The following is a 23,769-nucleotide window of genomic DNA, read 5'->3' as shown; positions in this document are numbered from 1 at the left end:
CCCCAAATATATCTGGGACTTTTATGCAATCAAAATAAAAATGTGAATCTAATAGCATGATAATATTTCTTAGATGGAAATAAAACTGAAATATGTAAGTGTACATTCTGATCTGTTTAACAGAGCGCCTTATAATTCTTAATTATAGATGACACTCTTTGGGAGATACTTGAAACTCTAATTTATAGAGTACACTCTTATACAAGCTCTAACAAATATACAGTTACACAAATGCTCCAACTGAATAACTGCAGAATAAAAAGCTAAATACATCGCAGAAAGGTTACATGATTGAGAGATATCGCATGCATAAAGAACTAACACAACAGAAGCTACATCAGTTCTATACTCTCTCCAAAAAAAATCATGAAAATCAAGAATGTAAGGCTTAAGCCTCTTTCATTTGACAATCAATTCTTCATTCAGCTGCAAGATAATGTGCCCGATTACCATATAATTGAAAGTATTTCAAGGGATTCCACATTTGCTCATTATGGACAATAAAATCGAATATTCGTGGGGACTGCTTTTAAATCATCCACACTAAAGAAGGACCAGTAGCTGATTCATGACATGCTAAGAAAACACACAAAATCTTACTGGTACACTTTCTGTTATTGAGGTATGCAAAAGAATCAAGCAATTGATGTCTACACTAGAGTTCAGTAGAGATCAGCTGCATAAATTAAACCAAGATTACAGGAAGGCTAGATTTTACATGATTTTGGGCAGGGACAAAAAAAGGAAAAGATAAAATAATACAGTCAAAAAGTTACATATGATCTACTTAAAGATCGGTGAGGGGATATGTCATGATGAACCATTAAGGATAAATGCTTGGAGAAGGCTCTGCGCAGCTTGGGTTTCATCAGGTGAACCAGATAAGACGATAGTCCTGTCGCTTGTTCCAGGACGAGGTTCATGGATAACAACCTTAGCACCCGAAATCTGATAAGGACAAAAAAATAAGTTAAAAATACAGGGAAGATAAAAGGCTTCAAAATATCTGTTACTGCTATATATTCAAATAAATAAATATATATATATATATATATATATATATATATATATATATATATATATATATATATATATATATATATATATATATAAAATAAAAAACATGAAAGAAAATACTTCATGCATTTTAAGTCAAAAATGGTGTATAAGGTGATGGACAAAAGGATTAAATAAGCCGTTATTAAATAGACTCAATTACCTATGTCAAAAAAAAAAAAATTGACTCAACTACTGGAAATGTAACTGCACTGGACTATTTTATCATATACTAAAATACTCCAAATGTTATATTTCATTAATGCTCCTTGTCAAGTGCAGTAATTGGGTTTTAGAAAATAAACCGGAATTCCTAATTTCCTGGGTTTTCAAAAATAACATAAACTACAAATTTTTCCTTAGCAGAAAACGTAATTTGAAAAGAACGAAGTATTTAGCAATTTGAAATCAAATTTGTGATCAATAATGCAAGCTCACAAGGACAAACTGGTGAGCTGATAAACACCTAAATAAGAACTATACATTTATAAATTTATACATGTATACCTGTCTCAGACGAGCCAGATTGCTACCATTTTCCCCATACACAAGGTATAGAGTATCCTCAGGAACCACAATTTCTATAGTTGTATTAGTCACAATAGCAGATTTACTTCCACTGCAGATCAAACAAGAAAAATAATAAGAAACCGACAGTTTGTAGCATCCTATTTTATATGTTCAGCGTACTGTTTCCACAACTCTGTCGGGAATCATGTTTGAATTGGCTCAAAGATCACTCCAAAGAAGGATCTCAAATAAGTGCAAATGGGCAATGACCCGATAAAAGCAAGCAATGTCAAATTAAACATTAGTTGCAAAGCAAGTATAATATTAGGCACAGAGAGTAGAGCGCATAGTACAATGTCACCGAATATTCTTGAGTTTCAAAAAGAAACTTGCATTTGGCATTATAGATGAAGTTTAAAAACACACAATAACTATAACAGTGTTGCAAAAGTTATTATATATCAGAAAATATTACAAATGAACTCGTTGGCAGAAGGAAGCTGATAGGAACCAACACAAAATAGCAAAAAAGAAGTAACAGAAACTGTGCTTTTAGAAACCAGAGAGGAGACGGCCTCTATTACATAAGAAATTAACAATGAACTGAAAAATAACAATGAATGAATATGATCTCCATGCAGAAATGATAGTGGTGCTCTCAAGAGAGAATCCCCTTACTGGGATAGGAACCATTCCTATACCCAGTACCCAATGTTTCCCTAAATACCTCTTCTCTCCATCAGTCTTGTATCCCTTTCCCCCCACTCACTTGCTGCTACATAGACATTCTGTTATTCTCCTCGTTGTGCAACATGGTTTCTTACCTCTCATTCACATGCATAATATCCTAGGGCCCCTTCCCATTTCCTTACCCTTTTTACCTTACCTACTGTTAAAATTAAGAATCTTTAGATATTCCTTTAATTGTACAACTTCCTAGATTGATTGTTATTACTCCTATAGTATACAATTTCCTAGGCTAATGCTTACTAATTAAGCATTCGATGTATTTATTGTAAAACCATTATAAATACAAGGTGTGATCCCATTATAAACCCATAATTTACACAAAATTTCCATACTTTACACCTACTACACAATACACATGCATAATGGGTCAATCAAAAGCAATTTCAGTATATGCCAGACATCTACATTCATCAAATCACACCATAAATAGCCCTTAATATTATCAAATCTAAGGCCTGTTTGGTTTCAGAAAACATTTTCTGTTCACTTTTAATGACAAAATTGCTACCAATCGCCACCTTATTTTCACTTTGTTTCACGTTTTCAATTATTTCTATATGAAACATCGAAGATGGGAAACAAAGTAAAAACAAGATGACAGTTTTGTAATTAAAAACGAAACAAAAAATGATTTATGAAACCAAACAAGCCCTTAGATTTTCAGATGCCAGGATAATTTTAATATTTTTTTTTACTGAAGGAAGGACAATTTTTATCTTGATTAAACTTAAATAATAGTTTTGCATTAATCAAGTTTAATTTGTTTTGCATATCCACAACCTGACAAGTTCTAGGCCGCCTTTTCGAGATGTTGATCCCCAACTAGCTTCATTAATGCTTCCTGAATTCATCCCAGTAACTCTCTGCAATCAATCAATAATAAGGATATTAATATAATGATTGATAATATTAATAATAATAGCAACAACAACAGCGAACAATTTGGGAAGGTAAAACCAACCCACACACACACAGAGAGAGAGAGAGAGAGACCGGTGGTGTCCATAAGCCTGGGGAAGAAGGACGGTCGTAATTTCTACCAAGAGAAAAATGGTCAATGCCTTGAGAAAAAGTGTGCCTACTCAGACTATGAGAAATTCCCACAGCTGATTGGCCTCCAAGTGGAATATCTCTCAGTTTCCCATAGGGACTGGTATCAGATTGTAAAGAGGATTGGCCTCCAAGTGGAATATCTCTCAGTCTCCCATAGGGACTGGTATCAGATTGTAAAGAGGATTGGCCTCCAAGAGAAACATCTCTCAATCTTACATAGGGACTCGTATCAGCTTGTAAAGAGGATTGGCCTACAAGGGGAACATCTCTCAGTCTTACAAATGCATTGGTATCAGCTCGTAAAGAGGATTGGCTTCCCAGAGGAACATCTCTTAGTCTTCCATAGGGACTGGTATCAGATTGTACAGAGGAAAGGCTCCTTGTTCCAGCACTCTTCAGTGTGCCACCAAAAAGATTATCTCGCAGTCTACCAGTTGCATTATATAATGCATCTTGCACGTTTGAAAACTCTCCTGAAATCTGAGGAAAAAAAAAGGAATAGATAAAATAACTAATACATATTTTAAAATCAATGCAAGAATTATCGTGATAGGAATGCTCTAGGAAACAATATTAATCTCTAGTGGATCATAAATACACTGCATTTGCCATTAAGAAGCCTACTAGGTATGTTTCAGAGTTCAGACAAAGGATTTGAAATTTCACATACAATAAAATGTTCAAATGCCATATTGATAAAAATTTGAGTTTTGCAGAAAAGTAAAGAGGTGTTGACTAGCACCGTAAACTTAGCACAAAGGAGGATGAAAAAACTTATTTTAGTTCAATGGGGAGAGATTCCTTTGACCTACTAGATACAAATACAGTGTCATCTCAGTCCAAACATATTGGTAAAAACATTCATTGGAAAAATAAAATGCATTCTTCAGCATTTAATGGTAAAATAAAAAACAAAACAAAGTGTCGTCTCAGTCCAAACCTGTACAACTTGATCATTATCTGATGCACATTTAGAAACCTTATCAGTTCCAACTATTCTTATGCTAGCCCCTGTTGCCTTCCTCATTTCTGACACTATTACTCCGCCTTTTCCTAACAAACAACCGACTTGGTTAGATGAGACTACAAGTTGTGCAGTCACAGATGACCCCGTATTTAATCCAGAATCTATCCCTTTCTCAATACCAGCCTCAACAGACCTGGAGAAAACAAGCACAGTAGCCTTTTGTGCTGGTGAATATCTTGACTCGGGACTCTGCAATGAAAAATGAAAGCCACCACGAAAAGAAAAAGTTAATAAAATAGTAATAATAATAAATACACATACAACAAATACAGAAAGGAATTAAAGGAGTAAACACATATATTTAACAAACCTCGGAGGCGGTAATAGTAATTAATCGATCCTCACATTCAGCTACTGAAGGACCAACACTTACAGTGGCCCCTGTCTCACTTTGAAGAGCTCTAATTATGTTGCCGCCCTTTCCAATAACACCTCCAATTCTATCATTGGAACAAATAATTTTGAAGGTGATTTCTTGCTGATGCGCTTTTGGTTCCAGGGATGAGACTCTATTAACTTCTGCTGACAATGAATGAACTCCAGTGGCATAGCTGTTAGAGCTACTAGGTAGAATAGATAGTGCAGAGCGCCTTTGTAAAAGATGATCCACATGCAAATCCGTTAATGTCTCGCATGGCACTGCAGTTAAAGTCTCACGTGGAGCTCCAATAAAAGTCTCGCGTGGAACTGACATTAAAGTCTCACGAGGAACTCCAACTAAAGCTTCATGATGAATCACTTCATGAGAATTTTGTCCCGTCATCTTTGTTCTATCAGCATGATGGCGATCTTGAAGATTGCGAGAGACTGCAACAAGTGCCTTTTTTACGGATGACACACTGCCTTCTATCTACCACAAATCCAAAAGATGTTTTCTCAGTGTAAATAGAGAGAATTTTCAAGAAGAAATAAATTGAAGTCCATTTGTTTATTCACGTGTTCTCAAATTGGTTAGCAGGAAGAATAAAAACGTGTTCTCAAATCGGTCAGCGGGAAAAAGTTACCAATCCTAACCACAAATTATGATCCTGCCTTATATAAAGCCAAGGTAGTCAAAGAAAAAGGTGCCTAAATTATAACACTAGACCACCTGCTTGGCCCCCTTGATACATTATATCACTAGCAAACAAGGTCTCACCGTTGAGTTTTAGTCAAACAATCAAGAATCAGAACAACATCGATTATAAAAAAAGTCCCAACTACAAGCTTCACCATTGAAAAATCTAATCTGAGAACCAAAAATGTATAAGCAGATAGGAGACCTCTCTCTTTTCCAACAAAATAGGTCTAGAGATTAAGAGTCCAATAATACTATGAAAAGTTTCTAACCATCATGTAGGTAGTAGAGCGAAAAATTCTCAGCATCAATGATACTACTTAAACAATTTAACCGAAAGAATCTCTCCTCCGTCTCCCTTAACAACATGACATGACGTGCAATAATCTTATAAGATTACAAATACTTATTCAACATGCCTGAGAGGTCAAACATCACCCAAAAGAAAACACAAATAGCAATTAAATAAGCATATTGTCTGAAAATTCATTGTGTACTTTGATCACAATGAATTACTAGTTTAATTATATTTAAAACTGCAATTAACGTATTAACAGGGTAGGGCTGTTATCACATGACTGAAAGGTCACGGGTACAAGTCCTGGAAACAGCCCCTTGCGTAAAAAAACAGGGTAAGGATGCGTACAATACAACAAATGGTGCGTATGCGAGAGCTTTAGTGCACCAGGATGCCCTTGTTTTTTAACGTATTAACTTTTAGTTGTTTTAGGGTAAATTGTTTGAGCCAAAAAAGCACAAACATATCCCATTGTGCGGGTACCAGAAAGAACAAAAAGCAAGTCCATCTAAAGGAAATGATTGACATAATAACATACAGATGGAAATACTTGTTTGGTCACAAATATTATGGGAACACATACACACTTGAGAAAATGTAGTTGTATTTTGGCGCACTCTCTATTGGAATGTATGAACATAGTGGGTTAGTTTGAGTTTATAATGTGGAGGTCCTGGGTCCATGGTCCAAAATTTATAACCAACGGAACCAAACTCTCCATCACATATGAACACTTTAGTTTTCCTTGATCCCTCCTACACGGGACTTCTATAATTTCCAACGTAAAGAAAGAATAATCAAATAATGTCTATTTTTAAAATAATTAAACAAAATGTATTTTATATGTGTGCCTAAATAGTGTGTCCAAATGTCTATGACCAAGCAAAAACATGTTGATTCAAAAATTTTATGATATCAATTTACTTGTACGGATATTGGAAATGCCAAATGTGATACACATTTCATTAACTTCTAGGCTCTCTATAATACATACTGGTTCAAATTACTAACGCCACAAATCCATTGCAGTATTCTACAAAATCAGAAAACCAACCCTAATAAACTAAGTGTATGTTTGGTTCCCCTTCCACAGGGGTTAAAGTTGATTCTAGAGGAGTAGAATTGATGTTGACATACTTGGTTGCTTTCTAGTAGAATTGATTTTGCCTCCAGACCTGATTCTACTTGAAGCTAGGATTTGTAGTTTTTCATTCTAAAATTGATTTTTACACACAAATCACTTTATTTCAACTCATTTTTAATCATAATCCACTTTACATGATCAATTCACTCAAAAACGATTCTTGTCACAGCAGAACCAAACATACTACGACTAGCACTACACTGCAATAATGAACTGGAATAATGTCTTTGAAAGACCTAAAATCTTCATAGACAAATCAGAAACTGAACAATAAGATTCATCATACCTCAATCACTTCATCAGGAGATGAAATGCAAGCTGGCAAATTATCCTTACAAACCCAAATTTTACATCCGGTGTCTTTTTTTATCTTCTCCACAACCTTCCCTCCCTTCCCGATCACCGACCCAGCCTGCGCCGAATCTGCCACAAGCCGGCATGACACCGTCCTATCTCCAAGCTCAATCCCTTCCATCTCCGCCGCAACTTCCAAAATCCTATCAAACACTCTAAGCAACGCTTCCTGCGCTTTCGACACCTCAATTGCCTCACCATCACCGCTGTGGCTTCTCACCATAACTTTTCCGTCGATATTACTGGCTCCGATGACCATGATAACTCGGTCAGGTGACTCATTGGGAGAATCCTCGATTCGGATCTTAGCACCGGTGGTCAACTGGAGATTCTTGATTACGGTGCCGGATTTTCCGATGACGCCGCCGATGCGGGAGGAATTGCAGAGGAGACGGAATGCGACGTGTCCGGCAGGTATGGGGAGTGGTTGTTGAGGAGGTTTGGAAGGTTTAGCGCGCTTGGAAGATCCGTTTGGAAATGGATTCGGGTCGGGTAATCCGGTGATGGAGCGTTTCGCTGGCGGTGATAGAAAGTTGCTTCCCATAATCCTATCTCTTCCTCTGTCTAGAATTTCGAAATTGTTGAAACGAAATTAGAGTTGCAGAAACTGGGAACGAGACGATGAATGCAGATGCTACAATGCGCTGAAGGGAATGACGCGGGTGCGTACTGCACTCGTGGACTATTACTTACTGTGATCTAATATTTTATTTTGGACTTTTTTTCAAGAAGAAAATATTTTATTTGGGACATGTAAGAGTGATGTAATCTGTTTATGTTACACATTTATACATGTATAACATTCAATCAAATAATTCATCGTCGTGAAGTTACTTCAGTTTGTATGGATAATATATAATATATGTAAAGTTTGGAGTTTGAATTCTGACCACCACAAAAAAAATTAATTCATGATGTTTTTTAGAGCAAATTCATGATGTTATTTTTTACGTTTGTTTATAAAAAATATTATCTTATTCTTTTAGGGAAAAAAATATTATCTTTATAATTATTAGCATTCGGACGATCTTTTTTTTTTTGCATTAATACGTATAAATTACGAACAATATTTTTTATAAAATTTTGATTAAAACATTTTTTGATTTTGATTAAAGTATGGGTATTTTTTTGACAAATTAAAATATAGGTATTGATGGTAAATATTTTGTACTTCCATTTTAGAACAAACTATACTTATGTTTTTTAATGATCTCAACGATATAAAAAATATAATATAAATTCTTAACTTTTTAAATGACACAAACAATATAATATTCTTATAGTTAAGTTTGTTTAATGATACAAATGGAAGGGAAAAAATCATCTCAAAAACCATCTCCAATAAATCTATACTACTTATATAGTAGGGTTAAATATGTTTTTGGTCCTCATAAATATGTCAACTTTTCGTTTTAGTCCCTCTAAAATTTTCCTTCAACTTTTAGTCCCTATAAAATTTTCAATCACTACTTTTGGTCCTTATTTTAAATTTAATTTTTGTATTTTTTAATAAAATTATTCAGAAATGTGTAAAATATTCTAAAAGAATTTCCTAAAAAAAATTAGAATTTTTTAACAAAACAAAAATTAAATATGAATTTTTAACCGTAAATAATATAAAAATTCATATTAAATTCATGTTTTGTTAAAAAATTCTAAAAAATTTTTAGAGTAATTCTTATAATATTTCTAATTTTTCTGGAAAATTATATTAAAAAAATATGAATTCTACATATGAGTTTACTTTAAAAGAGGACCAAAAGTGAAGATTGAAAATTTTATAGGGACTAAAAGTTGAAGGAAAATTTTAAAGGGACTAAAATAAAAAGTTGACATATTTATAGGGACAAAAACATATTTAACCCTATATAGTATAGATTTAGTTAACATGATTTGTTTGAAAAGACGAAAAATAATGATATATAAAATGATCAACCAAAACACAAGTGTTAAGATTGAAAAAATACACAATTCAACAATTACAAAATTGAAAGAGCGCTAAAGCAACGCCGCTTTCAAAAGAAAAAAGAAAACTCAAATAAGGTTTTTTCTAAATTACCTTTGAAGAATGGTGGGTAATTTATCCACCAACCAATGAAAATGAGCAATTTATTTGTGGGATCAAAATAGTTCATAAATATGTGCTTACGTGGCTCATATGTATTGTTGGGGTAAATTACTCATCATTCTTTCATGGTAGCCTAGTTGTCACCCTCAAATAAACATTATATCCTTAGTCCTAGTATAACAACGGACAAACATCAAAGTAAGTGAGTTTTTTTTTTTTCTTTCAAATAAACATAAGAGTAAGTTAAATTGAATCAAACAAACGACAAAAGCTACTTTTTGTCAAAGCGCAAATAATTGTTGACCAAAACAATACATCCGACCATGATTTATTAGATATCGGTGATTCGAAAAAAATCGAAAAAATATATTTGGATTTTTCATTCATGTTACATCATTCCAAACCTTATAGCAAAACTATATTTTGAACCCCCTCTATAAAACAAATTATTTGTAATTTGAAGACGATCATTCAGCATTCTCAAAGCAAACAACATTACCTTTCATAAAACCAAATTATTCCATGTAAATTTAAACAAAAGAGAATCTATTATTAAATCAAAATTAAAGATCTATCCATAAGCTTCGTTGACCGAAAATACGTCATTAGAATTAAGATCTCATTGTCGTATATCCTCCAAATAATAATGCAAAGAAATATTTGATAGCAAGGCACTATACTCCTCTACCAGCTCAAGCTCTCAAGCAAATAATCTTCCCCTACAAATCCACTCCTCCCCCTTTACTCCCCTACTACTCACCATATCCTTCACATAAACTTTTTTTTTGTTGATTGCTATATCAAATAACATATTAGAGTGATCATTTAACATGTTTCTATCCAACCATGGTTCATACCAAAACAATGTACTACAATCCTTCCTTATCTTCTTAGGCACATCCTCAGCAAACCACATTTTCTTTGGGGTAAGCACACCTTATCCCAATTAATCTAACATGTTTTAGGAGCCTCCTCGGTCCCACCATATCAAAAATATTTAACTTAATTATCCTAATTGACATGATTTAATTTATTGTATGTATAAAAAAGTTCATGGAGAAGATACATTCAAATTAAATTTTGATTATATAAATATAATAAGTAGTCATAAAATATGTAAACTACCAATTTAGTCTTTTCTATTTTTTTTTTTTAGGGAAATTTAGTCTTTTCTATTAAAATGTTAAAATTAATTTAATGAATTTAAGTGGAAAAAAAATTAAATTGGACAAAGGCACAACAAAAGATCCATATTCCGCGTAAGCAAGGCAGGACATAGCACCTAATGTGCGCTTCACCGCATATGGGCACGTCTCCATCAATTTATACAGTTCACGCAATTGATAGCGAACTCTCGCTTTTTTAATCAAGTTTCATGGAGTCAGTTACAGTTATGCTCCTGTATGTAAGTGTGTATTTGCGTCATATCCAATATACGATCACGGTTTACACCTTTTTTTTTGCACACTTTGCATCCTCATTTCTCTCAAGCGTTATAGTGCTAAGAGAGTTACTTCCGCCGCATTGGAAATCACCTTCACAAACACTTTCACCAATTACCCGTCGACCAGGTCCACTCTAAATCATAAATTGTTTTCCTTCTATTTTACAACCAGCATCTATTTTAAATACTTTTTTTTTAGGGGAGTGCAGACCACAGGAAAATTATTTGGGTTGATTGGCAATCTATTTGTCGGAGTCAGGAGGTTGGAGGTTTGGGGGTAAGGAGAATAAGAGAATTTAATTTAGCGTTACTAGGGAAGTGGTGCTGGAGGGTGTTGGCATATAGGGATAGTTTATGGTTTAGGGTGTTGGTGGCGAGGAATGGTTTAGAGGATGGTCACTTACATGTTGGGGGTCGGGATGGATTTGTTTGGTGGCGGAAAATTTCGGAATTACGCTCAGAGGGTTGGTTTAATAGCAATGTTAGTCGTTCTTTAGGTGATGGTGTTGACACGCGGTTTTGGACGGATGTGTGGGAGGGTGAGTCGTCGCTTAGGGATAGATTTCATAGGTTGTATGACTTGTCATTGTTGAAAGGGGAGACGGTTGCAGCGATGTATGCCTTAGGTTGGGGGGTTGGGGGTGATGCGTGGAGGTGGAGGAGGGGGTTGTTTGCGTGGGAGGAGGAGTCGTTAGGGGAACTTATGCTTTTACTTCATAATGTCTCTTTACAGGTTCATAAAAAAGATATTTGGAATTGGAAGGTCGATTCCTCTTCGTGCTATACGGTTCGTAGTGCATACAACTTGTTGAGCAGGTTCAAGCGGATAATGTGATGGAAGTGCCTTCTATATGGCATAAAGACATTCCTTTGGAGGTGGTGCTCTTTGTGTGGCGCTTGTTTTGTGATCGATTACCTACAAAGACTAATCTTTTTAGGCGAAATGTTGTAAACTTTGATGATCAATTTTGTGTTGGTGGATGTGGTCTTCCTGAAACATCGACCCATTTATTTTTACATTGTAATCTTTTTGCCTCGGTTTGGAATTTCATTCTTCAATGGGTGGGTGTTGCCACGTCTCTAAATCAGGATGTAGTAGGGCATTTCACTCAATTCAGGTCCTTAGGCGGCATTGCTAAGTCGCGTCAATCTATTTTACAGGTTATTTGGTGTGCAATTGTTTGGAAAATTTGGAAGGAAAAGATTAACATGATTTTTGATGATAAACATAGTTCAATTGTTCAGGTGGTGGACATGATTAAGCTGCTAACTTATAAGTGGTTGAAGGTGAAGTATGCATCTCTTCCCTTTAATTATCATGGTTGGTGGAATAGTCCTTTCACTTTATTAGGCATAGGTTAAACTCCTTTGCTGTTTTCTGCTGTTTTTTTGTGCTAGTTTTGACCTTGTAATTATTGATGTAATACCGTGTTGACATTGGTGTTTCTTCCTTAGCACACCTAGTGCTAGGAAGGCCAAAGTTGTGTTAATATATTTCATTTTAGCCTCTTCAAAAAAAAAAAAAAATTGAAAGTGATTCCCTCCTTTTAACCTCCCACTCTCACATGTTAAATCTTAGAGTTAAATATGTTTTTGATCCCTATAAATATAACAATTTTTCGTTTTAGTTCCTCTTTTAAAGGGACACGCTGGGCTAATATTTGAGCTTAATAATTGAAAGTTAGATTTTATTTATTTCAACCAAACAGAATGATTTAAGGTCCTTTTTCTCCTGGTAATGATATAGGATATCTATATACTACTATTAAAGTTGATGCCCTATAAATTTCCCATTTTGCCCCTAGGAGGGGTATTTTTGTAATTTTCTAATTGGTGGAATTGTGTTGTTGCCACCTCACCATTATATGGGTGCATTTCCCATTTTGCCCCTCACAATTTTTTAATTATTTTATAATTTTTATATTTTTGATAACTTTAACTATTTTTCAATTTTTTATCCCAAATTCAGTTGCTTCTACATTGTCGTTGTAGAAGATTAATGTATCGCTTGACCCGGTTTTTTTTTCAACTTTTCTACATTTTTAAGGAGAAGTTAGGTCAAACATAGTATCAATTAATTACTTACTAAAAAAAAGTAATTTTTTTGAATGCATAAAATTGAATGGAATGAGCTTTGGCCAAAAATTGTTGAATGTTACTTTAAAAACTACTTCTCGATAATTTATTTCACAAGCACCTCTTTTTAACTCACGCTGTTTACTTACTAAAAAAAAATAATTTTTTTGAATGCATAAAATTGAATGGAATGAGCTTTGGCCAAAAGTTGTTGAATGTTACTTTAAAAAAACTACTTCTCGACAATTTATTTCACAAGCACCTCTTTTTAACTCACGCTGGGAACCTTTTCTTTTATTGTTTAATATTATATTTCAATATGTTTTTTTCCTTCCATTTAACTTTTTTTTGAACCGTTCCATTTAATTTTTTAAGGATGTTCCATTTAATTTTATTATCTTTTTATCGCTTATATATTTAATTTCAATATTGTTTAATCATCACAACTCCACAAATATTTTTATTCACGCTGTCATTAAATGATACCAAATATTTTATTGCCAATTTTTATGTTTTTAACTATTTTTCAATTTTTTGTCCCAAATTCAGTTGTTTCTACATTGCCGTTGTAGGAGAATAAGGTATCGTTTGACCCGGCTTTTTTCCAACTTTTCTACATTTTTAAGGAGAAGTTAGGTCAAACACAAACACAATATCAATTAAGTACTTACTACAAAAAGTAATTTTTTTTTAATGCATAAAATTGAATGGAATGAGCTTTGGCCAAAAGTTGTTGAATGTTACTTTAAAAAACTACTTCTCGACAATTTATTTCAAAAGCACATCTTTTCAACTCACACTGGGAACCTTTTCTTTTATTTTTTAATATTATATTTCAATATGATTTTTTCTTCCATTTAATTTTTTTTGGAATCGTTCCATTTAATTATTTTTAAGGAGGTCCCATTTAATTTTATTACCTTTTTTTCAAAGGAATTTTATTATGTTTTTATCACTTATAAATTTAAATTCAATATCGTTTAATCATCACAACCTCACAAATATTTTTATTCACACTGTCATATAATGATACCAAATATTTTTATTTTCTTTCTTCAACCTCGCAAATATATACGAACACACATATTAGCGCTTAGAGTCATACTTTATATGTGTCTGTTTTTTTGTTACGCTATTGCGTATAATTTTTTTTGACGTTGCATAATGCGTATGATTATTTTTATTCTTATCTTCAAAAAAGGTCTAGATGCCTAGAAAAATTATACTTATATATATATTTTGCACCCTTATATTGTAACAAACTATGCATATCTTTTTCTTATTCGAAAAAACTAAACATATATGTTTCCATGGCACCAACAATGTAACAAATATAATATCATATAATATAAATTCTTATCTTTTTGAAAGACACCAAAATGTACACTAATAAGTAACATTGATAAATCATGATGATTGAATTTTAGCTCATGATAAGGTTTTGACACAATTGTTATTTTAACTTCTGGTACTGTGGTTGAAAAAAAATTGATGTATGTGGGTTATTTTAGTTTTTGTGAGTAATCATAAAGCCATAACAATTTTCATATTTGGTTTATTCTTTCGTATATGATTGAGCCGTACAAAAGTTGATTGGTGAAATTTGTTTTGGTCATATCATTGACATCCAAAAAGTTGATGATTCAGAAATTTGTGCATTGAAGATCAGGTTGATTTGATGATACAAAAATTGATCGCATAGGAATATGTTAGCTTCTTTCGATATCAGAATGAACAAAGGGAATAAAATTAAATGATGTATTATTGTATCTTTATATAGGACTTTCGATGTCAAGGGATTATGACTACATTAAGGATCTAAAAAATGATTTGGACATTTGAAAAATAGGATTTGGAGTGCTGGATTCTTGGATTGTAAATGGTAGTAATGAGAATCAACATATGAAGCTCATTATTTGTGATGCAAAGATTAGATGAGTTGGTTAAGATTTGTTGTAATTTCCTTTATGATTTATCAATGTTACTTATTAGTGTACATTTTGATTTATTTACATTTTTTAGTTTCTTTCTCGAATTTAGGGTGATCGAGTTCATGTAATAACTCGGTATAGAGAATTGGAGCATTGAAAGGCTTTGATCAAGGAAAACAAGACTTATACTTTGTATAATTGTCATGTGTTTGATAATGACATTGTATTTAATCTCTTTAGGGTTGTTTTTGGTTCTGATACAAAGGTGCAGAAGTATGACAAGTTAACTAACGTTCTTACTCATGAATTTCGTTTTAAGTCATTTAAGGAAATTCAAGATGGAAAATTCAAATCTGACATTTTATATGATATAGTTATGTGCTTTAATTTATTTCTTTGTTTTCTCCGATTATAATATTATTATAGATGTAATATTTTTTTTAAGAAATCATCGGGCTTCTTCATGAGATTGTCAAGACAACACCAATTGGGACTAGAAAGAAACCGTTTACGAACATTGTGTTGAAAGATAAAAGGTATTATTTTCTAATTTGTCAACATCAGATGATAGAATTTTGTATAAGTTTGATAATGACCTGAAAGATGTCTTTCCTTATGCAGTGAGAATATAGTTGATGTAACACTATGGGAAAAATACTCCGGAGCTTGATCATTTACCATCTATTTACCTTGAGTTCTTCCATTTTGTAGTCATTGGCAACCCAAATATAAGTAACAATTGGTCAGGTTCGAGGCTGCTCATCAACCTACATTATCCGGTTGTTGAGAAGTTTAAGACTTAGTAAGTTTGCATTATGATTTCAAAATATAGTATTAGAGTAACTTATTATTTCACAATCTGATTTGATTGTTTTTTGACCATGTTTCTTGAATTGTTGTCGTGACCTTAACACTTCTCAAGCTCAGAGTCAAAGTATCAGTCATAACTTAAGTTAGAGTTCGGCTTCTTCTCAACGTACTTTGTACAACGATTTTTTCAATCTGCCTCAGGTTAGGCCAATTACTGAATTTATAAACTTAGTCATGGTCTGCTTTTTTTATGCACGAACATGCTTTGAGTTTTTTGATGCACAAGTTAAAAATACATATTGCATTATTCTTTATTTCATGTGCATAATTTGGATTAGGATACATACTTCATCACTATTTGGAAAACAACTAAATTCAATCCTAACCAGTTTGGATGGTATTATAAGAGTTGCACCAAATGTTCGAAGACATCAATGTCAAATGGTGCTAGCTATAGATGCACATGTGGGAGTGATGCTTAATTTTCATTTGTTTCAACAATGTTAATTGGTCAACGGGGTTCATATAATGCACATACATGTATTTATCTAGACTTTATAGGAAGATAATAGGAAGATAAATTAGAAGTCATGATACATTTTCTTTAGCTTAAATCAGTTAAGCTACCTTTATTTTATAAATTATATGTAACTATATTCGCATACAGAGAAAGTATAAGTGTCGCCTCATTACCGCCGAAAGAGCAAGCTATGAAAAATACTTGGGTGGGCTATGGATCAATTTCTGCAGAGAACGTGTGATGATAGAAGGTGGTAAGCTCATATTTGGTCTCGAAAAGTCACCGAAGAACTTGCACGTTCGAGTTGTTCTAAAGTAGATATTTGCTGCTGAACTATTTGAACTTCTACTATTTTGACATATCGCTTTGGACTGTAATCGTAAACTATTTTGACTTTGGGATGTCATTTGTTCTTTTCATTTTGTCTATGTAAATATTGGCAAAAATCTCTTTTTAGTTAGTCTTTGACACTTGGAGTCTCTTTTATAAACCTAACTATTATGTAACGTTAATCTGCACATTATTGGTTCAAATTAGTATCATGTTAATTATAATGTTGTTTTCCTAATCTTTTGAACAAAATAGAACATGCCCTTTTTCTACAGCAGATCTTTATAATGCTTTGGAACCAACCCATACATATTTTATGATGAATTATAATGTTCCGTCGTTTTAACATATCTTCTTTCGATTTTTTTTTTTTATCAAAAACGTTATTGAACCCGTGCGAAGCACGGGTTTGTAACTAGTGTGAATAAAAAACAAAAAAAAAATCAATCAGGTCTTCACTTGCGAATGTGTCAAAATGTAAAAATCTCACGGTGAAGAAATAGTGACAAATCACAATAGTGGTATGTGGCAATTAGATTCATTAACTAATTAATTAATTTTACTGAGCTATATACGTCATACATGTGTCCTTTTCTTTCTTCCATCTTCTTTTGTTTTTGCTTAATGTTCTTACTTACTTCCAATTCACTGGCTCCACTTGCCAGCCTTGAATGGCAGGTGAAGAAAGAATCCTGCTTTATAGGAGCAACGCAAAGTGTTACCGACATACATACACAGATGGAATTAAAGATAAAATAAGAAGATATTTAATTTCAAAAACACAACTTTATTTTCACATAAAAATTACATACAAGACAAAAAAAGTTGTTAAGTGACACTGCCATGACCAAGAGAGTGTGGAAGATCTTGAATTTAGTTTTAAATTTAGTTCTAAAAATGCAGCATTTTGATGGAAAGTGCGGAAGATATCAAACTCGCACAAAAATAATCACAATAGCAAAATTATTGGGTTCAACATTTATTATGATTATCCAAATTCAAATACAACATTCTATGTGTGCATGTAAGTAATATTTGACGTTTCATCTATAATTAAAAAAGTTGAATGGGTAGTATTTGGGTGACATTGGCCAATCACAATGTCACCTAACTCTATGTCATCCAAGTATTTTCCCTTCTTAGAGATCATAAAACATTAAAAAAAGTATTTATTTCATTTCTCTTAAAATATTTTTTTCCTCAAAAAAATAATGAGATATTTTTGTTATTTAAAATTGAAGGCAGAATATAAAATATTATTAACTCAGAGACAACGATATATACCGTCCCTAACTAAGAAATATACAAAATAGAGTACTTTTCTTTTTCTTTTATTAAAGAAAATATTAATCGATGCTCGGGACATTGATTAAGAAAGCAAATATAGTAAGTATTACATTAGAACTTGTGTTGTCAACTCCTCAAAAACATAAAAAATATTTATTTTTTTTTTTAATTTTCTTTATTTAAGTTCTTTAACCGGAGCCACCTTTTTTTAAAATGAACGATAGAAACATAGACACACAGAGAGAGTATATGAGTTGAATTAATTAGTTAGTTAGTTTGTTAGAGACGTGAAGATGGCTAGAGAGGAGGACGAAGAGAACAGTGGCGTGCCAGTTCTACCTACGAGTTCGAGTTCAAGTAGCACAAGACGAGTTGAACGAAGAGCAGATCCTTTTCTCATAGTTTGTAGATGCTTCAGTTTGATTACCTCTTTAGCTGCTATTCTCTGCGTCGCTGTCAACGTTCTCTCTGCTGTTCGCTCCTTCAAAAATCCAAATACTGTATCTATCTATCTTTCTTCCTTCCGCAATTAATTCGTTCATTCATCGGAATCATCGCTTTAATTTATAATAACTCCATCTTTTTTTTTGTTATAGATCTTCGATGGCATATTTCGTTGTTACGCAGTTCTCATTGCGATTTTTGTGGTTCTCGTTGAGACAGAATGGAGCTTCATCATTAAGTTTTGGCAGGTTAATTCATTTCCTTCATTTCATTTCTTAGGATCTGTTCAATTTCATTATTACTTTAATTTTCTGTATGTATGTATATTTACTGTCTGCATTGCATTTTCAGGTTCTCGAGTATTGGGCAGGGAGGGGTATGCTGCAGATTTTGTACGTTTTCGCTTTCTTATTTTTTAATTACCTACAATTTCATGTAATGTAATTGTTATGTGTTTAGATTTTATAATCATGTCTTTTAATAAAATTAATCTATTTAAATCTGTGTTTAACTTTAAAATGAAATGATCTATGTTCTTGTGTTTTTATTCTTAAAGCAATTATGATATCTCATACATTTATATCATATAAAAGTTAGAAATAAATCATCAATTTAGTACCTAAAATATCACTCTCACTTTAACTTAGTTCCTAAACTACATGTATACCCTGCAGTATATGAAATCCGACGTTTTAGGTTCTAAAGTATATAAAAATTGGTCTCATTAGTCGCTTCGCTAGCATCTTAACACCAAAGTGATAGATTAAATGTACTTTTCATGACTTTTATTAATTTTATATACTTTAGAAATTAGATTGGAGATTAAATTAAATTAAGGGTTTATTATAAACTTTAGTGTTAAGAGTTTTTCAACTCAAAACTTAGGTTTAGAAATATTGTCTGATAATATCCACACATATGTAGTCTTTCCTTGAGTAATATATGATAGAGATGAAATTGATTTTGAGAGTTTACATAAAAAATCAAAAACGAAGAATTGGATCACATTTCTGTTTACAATGATGATGATGCGTATAAACATTAATTGTAGTTTGGTTTCTTACCGAGTTTGGTTTTTCTTTTTTGCAGTGCGGCAGTGATGACCAGAGCTTTCCCTGACTATAATGGGGAGCGAAAAGATCTCGTTATTCTTCAAAACATTGCCTGCTATTTGCTTCTTTCTTGTGGCGTAGTTTACGTTATCTCGGTAAGATTATCAAAGAAAGAAAACTCTAGTCTCAACTCTAAATTCAAAAGCTTGTTTGTTGTGCTTTCTCCCAAAACCCTTGTTTGATAATACTAGAAACCAAAATGTTAGTCGAAATATGATCTAAATGACAACTTCAAAACAATTTGATGTTTGTATTTTTATGTCATTTTGTAGTCTAAACTTTTTCTATTGATTTTTCACATTATTGGGCCTTGAATGTTGTCCTGAGTTTAATACTTTAGAAATCACAAACTTAAATGAAACCATTTCTCTTCTTTGCACTTATTCTTTTACTTCCATATTCGCTTTGAAAATTTGAGACATGTTTTATTTTACATACTGTGTGTGTGTATTATATATTTCACAGCTCTTATTTGATATACCTTGGGTCTGAATTCAAAACATTTTCTATTCATTATTCTTCCTCTCCTTTTTTGTTGTTGGTGACTGTCCTTACTCCTCAATTTATGTTCTAAAAAATTTCTTCATTGCATATATTGAAAACGTTCTTTCTGTTTTGTTTGTATTGCCGTTTGAAGGGAGTCCTTTGCGTTGGTTTTCTAAAACGTCGTCGCCAGAAGCAAGAGATCACTAGAGAGCAAGCAGCCAAGGATCTTGAGGTGATGTGTTTATATTAAGATGTTATGATTTATTCTTGATTGTATTCCATATATGCATGTATATAGTTCTCTGTCTCCCTTGGTTCCAATGACAAAACATTGCACTAACCACAAATTTAATTAATTCTTTGAATATTTTCCATTACCTATATTGTAGCAAAATTTGATTTACATTCATGAAACCAACTGCATGATCTGATTATATCCCATATTTCCTTGTTCCAATTTTTATTGTTTCAATTTCAAATCAAAGGTTGGCCTTTAATTTCACTATTAGTTAAAGAAATGAAGGCTAGGATTTTGAGGACCCATACCATATGATTATTGCTTTCTGTATTTGAAAACAATGTGTGAACAAGGCTACTAGTTATTCAAATAAACTTTGAATTATTTTAGCCTGGTTAGAGTTTATACATCTTGATCAGATCGCACCATTACCATCCTTGTTCATGTATTCACTCCTAAGTGTCAAAGTTTTTTTCTATTTTATCTCAACAAGTTTTATCTTTTTAATCGAATAAACTTTTACGCCCCTTAGTGGGAAAAGACTTGGTTGTTGTTGTTGTAATCCAATAAACTTCTACTAAAAAAGTTACTTGCTCCTATGAACACATGACAGGAGTTGGAGCGGCGCAGAGAAGAACTTGAGCAACTGCTTGTGACAGAATAGGTTTGAAGTGTTTGAAAGTAGTGCTGAAATTGTCTAATTACTTAGTGAAGGCTGAAGAGACAACTAAAGGAAACCTGACCTATGAATGCCTTTTATGTTAGTGTTGGTTACTATATTGTTTGTTCATTCTCTAGAACAATTGAATTACATTATTCTGTGTAAATATCTAAAGGTAATATTCGAGATGGTGTTTCATCCTTGGATTCATGTGGAAATTCTGGGAACCATGTTCTCACCATTTGCCACTCATCTCATATGCCTCCCACTGCTTTGAGCCTCTACAATAACCTCTCCACACCCAAAACAAAGGCCTTCTTTTACATCATAAAAAGTTGTTTGTCATGAGTTGAGTCACTTTACTTTAATGAATATATGTTTGATTCCCACGTCCTTGAAGTTGATCGAGGATGGGGTTCAACATGCTGTCCTCATCCTCATGCCTCTCTTTTTTCAACATTCCCCATGCGTGCCTGAAAGAAATATTTGTGCTAATGAAGAAAAGAAAGAAATACTTGTGCGGATTTGTATTCTTCAATTTATTAAGTTGATTCTATTTTATCTCTCACCAACTTTTATCAGACCAGAATTAATGCAATAAACCTGTACTACGGAAAGTTACATGCTCCTAGGGACGGAGTTAAAAGGGTGACCACCAGTCCACCACAAGAGGCCATAACCCCCTTTAACTTTTACATATTTCTATAAATTAGCGTGTTATTATACTTTTTATCTCTATATTTTGTTGTTGTGAACTTTGGGTGTGTTTGTTTGAAGTTATATTTGTTGATTTCTGGGAATAAAATGATAGAAATATACATGCCTATGTTTGTTACAAGTTTATTAAATTTTATTTCCGGATATAAAATGTTCTTGGGAATAGAAAAATTTTCTCAAGGAAAAGGGTGGGAATAAAGTTTCCATGGAGATGAGAATAAATTCTTATATAGTTACCTATTATAATCCCTATTTTTTTGGTTCCAAGGAATATTATAAAGTTAACCAAACATATTTTTCCCAAAAATCTTGGAATAAAATTCTCATATTTATATTCTAAGGAATGTTATTCTCATCTTTATCTATAATAATTCTTTCGAGTAACTACACCGGATCTTAAATACTTGCATTTCTATTATTAAAATCCTTTTAATCAAGTAAAATATAAAACAAGTATGAAAATTAGCTTATTAGAAACCTAATTTGTCTTAGACCATGTCCAATGGTTTGTTTAATTTGGGATTCAACATGGTTTTTTCCTCCAATGGTGTGTTTAATGCATGTTGAATTGTGAGTTGGATGAGAGAGAGGATGAATGCATTCAACACAATTGAATCCTGTCCCGGTTGCCACGCGGCGCGCTGCAATTGCTTGAAAACGGGCGCGTGCATCACACGCGCCGACAAGGTGCGTGACTGTTCAGAAGGCGGAGAGAGAAAACAAGTTTTGGATAGACAGGGACACGTAACGCGTTTTAATTGGTTGTCCGGATTCTTTTCATTTTAATAATTGGACCTCAATTATTTCGTTGTAAATTATTTTATTTTTTTTAAAAATACCAAAATTCATGATTTTTTTTCCTCTATAAATAGAGACTTGGTTCATTTGATTTGGACACAGTAAAAAAAAAATCAAGTTTTTCACTATCTTCATCTTATTATTATCTTTCTATTAGCAAACTAAGTGTTGTATGCTTAGTTTTTTGTATTGCATTTTGAGTTATTTGTGTGCCGCGTGCTTAGTTTGTTGTACTTGCATTTTAAATTAAGAAAATAAAAATAAATTATTTTACAAAATTTTGTTTTTCCAAAAATACTAAAAAATAAATAGTTAATTGTATTATTTTAATTTAATTATAATCGATAATTTTATGTAATTATAAAAACAAAAATTAAATAAGAATAAAAAAAATAATGGTGGGGTAGAGTGTTGAATGAAAAATCATTGGAGAGGGTAAAAGTTGAATGAGTGTTGAATAAGAGATAGAAAATGATGTGGAGTGTTGAGAATTGAAAAAGTGAATGTTGAATAGTGTTGAATGGTAATATAAACCATTGGAGATGGTCTTATATTTTGAATGAACCCTGGTTGCCGGTTCACAAATCAAAGTAGTGAGGCATTGTGCAAATTGCAATCCACAGTCCACTGATGTTGACAATTGAGCAAAATTATCATGTAGAATTTATATTTAGTGAAACTTTATATCTCAATGATGCATTCAATTCATTTAACATTGATGACATTTGTACTCAAAGATTTTTTTAATTAACAAAAGGTTCGAGGGATTAGTTTACACAAAAAAATATTAGTGGTAGTTGTAATATTATAAGTTTTTTTTTTTTTTTTACCAATGAAATACTGTGAGTTTGATGCGCTTAAAGATGTTAATTTTATTTGTTGTCCATTATTGATAAATTATGTCAAAAATTTACATAAGATGTGATAATTGATGATTTTAACGACGTGGCATCTCCAATTGTTTGCCAACGAAAAAAATAACATATTTTTTTAATTAAAAAAATAAAAGAACACTCGACGTCAAATTTTGCATAAGATTTTGAGGTATATATCAAAATCCATACCACTTAAAATATGAGAAAACAACCTTTCACGAAGATGTACAATCATTTGAAATCAGAACTACTTTTGATTCAAGAAATGTACTCGTTCACTTATAGTTATGTAATAACAATGAAACAATACATTACAATCAAATTTACGAAGAATTACTACTATTGGAACCCAAAAACACATAAAATAGAGGCTTCTGACAACCCTAAGTTGCACCTGTCACTCATATAAACGCCGAGTGCCCGCATTTAAGTTGTGTTCTGCCCATTTTCCTTGTGTTTTACATCATGTAGTTGATCTTAGGTATTCTAATAAGTCAAAAATAATTCCATTATTTTAGAAATCTCGTACATTTTTCAATTTTCACACTTACGAATGCATGGAGATGCCACATCATTAAATTTAACCACGCGAGCATTTTTCCTTTCAAAATTGATCAAAATATGAATGGAGACTAGTGAACACAAAAGAGTGTAAATTTAAGTGATCAATATCACACATTTTAAACTTAGGTCAAAATCACACAATTCTAAAACTTGAGAGGT

At 32.5% G+C, this 23,769-nt stretch overlaps 2 protein-coding genes across 2 annotated transcripts; one reads left to right on the top strand and one right to left on the bottom strand.

Annotated features, from left to right (window-relative positions):
• Window positions 1-417: 417 nt before the first annotated feature.
• On the bottom strand, window positions 418-7,985 carry LOC11423591 (KH domain-containing protein HEN4). Its single transcript, XM_003593224.4, has 7 exons — window positions 7,182-7,985; window positions 4,707-5,246; window positions 4,310-4,585; window positions 3,310-3,849; window positions 3,097-3,179; window positions 1,564-1,675; window positions 418-948 (listed from the first exon to the last, which is right to left on the bottom strand). The coding sequence occupies exons 1-7, from the start codon at window positions 7,791-7,793 to the stop codon at window positions 811-813; spliced, it is 2,301 nt and encodes a 766-aa protein (XP_003593272.1). The 5' UTR covers window positions 7,794-7,985; the 3' UTR covers window positions 418-810.
• Window positions 7,986-17,930: 9,945 nt separating this feature from the next.
• Window positions 17,931-21,222, top strand: LOC11425140 (uncharacterized). Its single transcript, XM_003593223.4, has 6 exons — window positions 17,931-18,215; window positions 18,312-18,407; window positions 18,511-18,551; window positions 19,249-19,366; window positions 19,909-19,989; window positions 20,609-21,222. The coding sequence occupies exons 1-6, from the start codon at window positions 18,009-18,011 to the stop codon at window positions 20,657-20,659; spliced, it is 594 nt and encodes a 197-aa protein (XP_003593271.1). The 5' UTR covers window positions 17,931-18,008; the 3' UTR covers window positions 20,660-21,222.
• Window positions 21,223-23,769: the final 2,547 nt, after the last annotated feature.

Source organism: Medicago truncatula, chromosome 2 (genome assembly GCF_003473485.1).
Source record: "Medicago truncatula cultivar Jemalong A17 chromosome 2, MtrunA17r5.0-ANR, whole genome shotgun sequence".
In the NCBI taxonomy this organism is placed as follows: domain Eukaryota; kingdom Viridiplantae; phylum Streptophyta; class Magnoliopsida; order Fabales; family Fabaceae; genus Medicago; species Medicago truncatula.
This window is presented reverse-complemented; position numbering and strand designations above follow the sequence as displayed.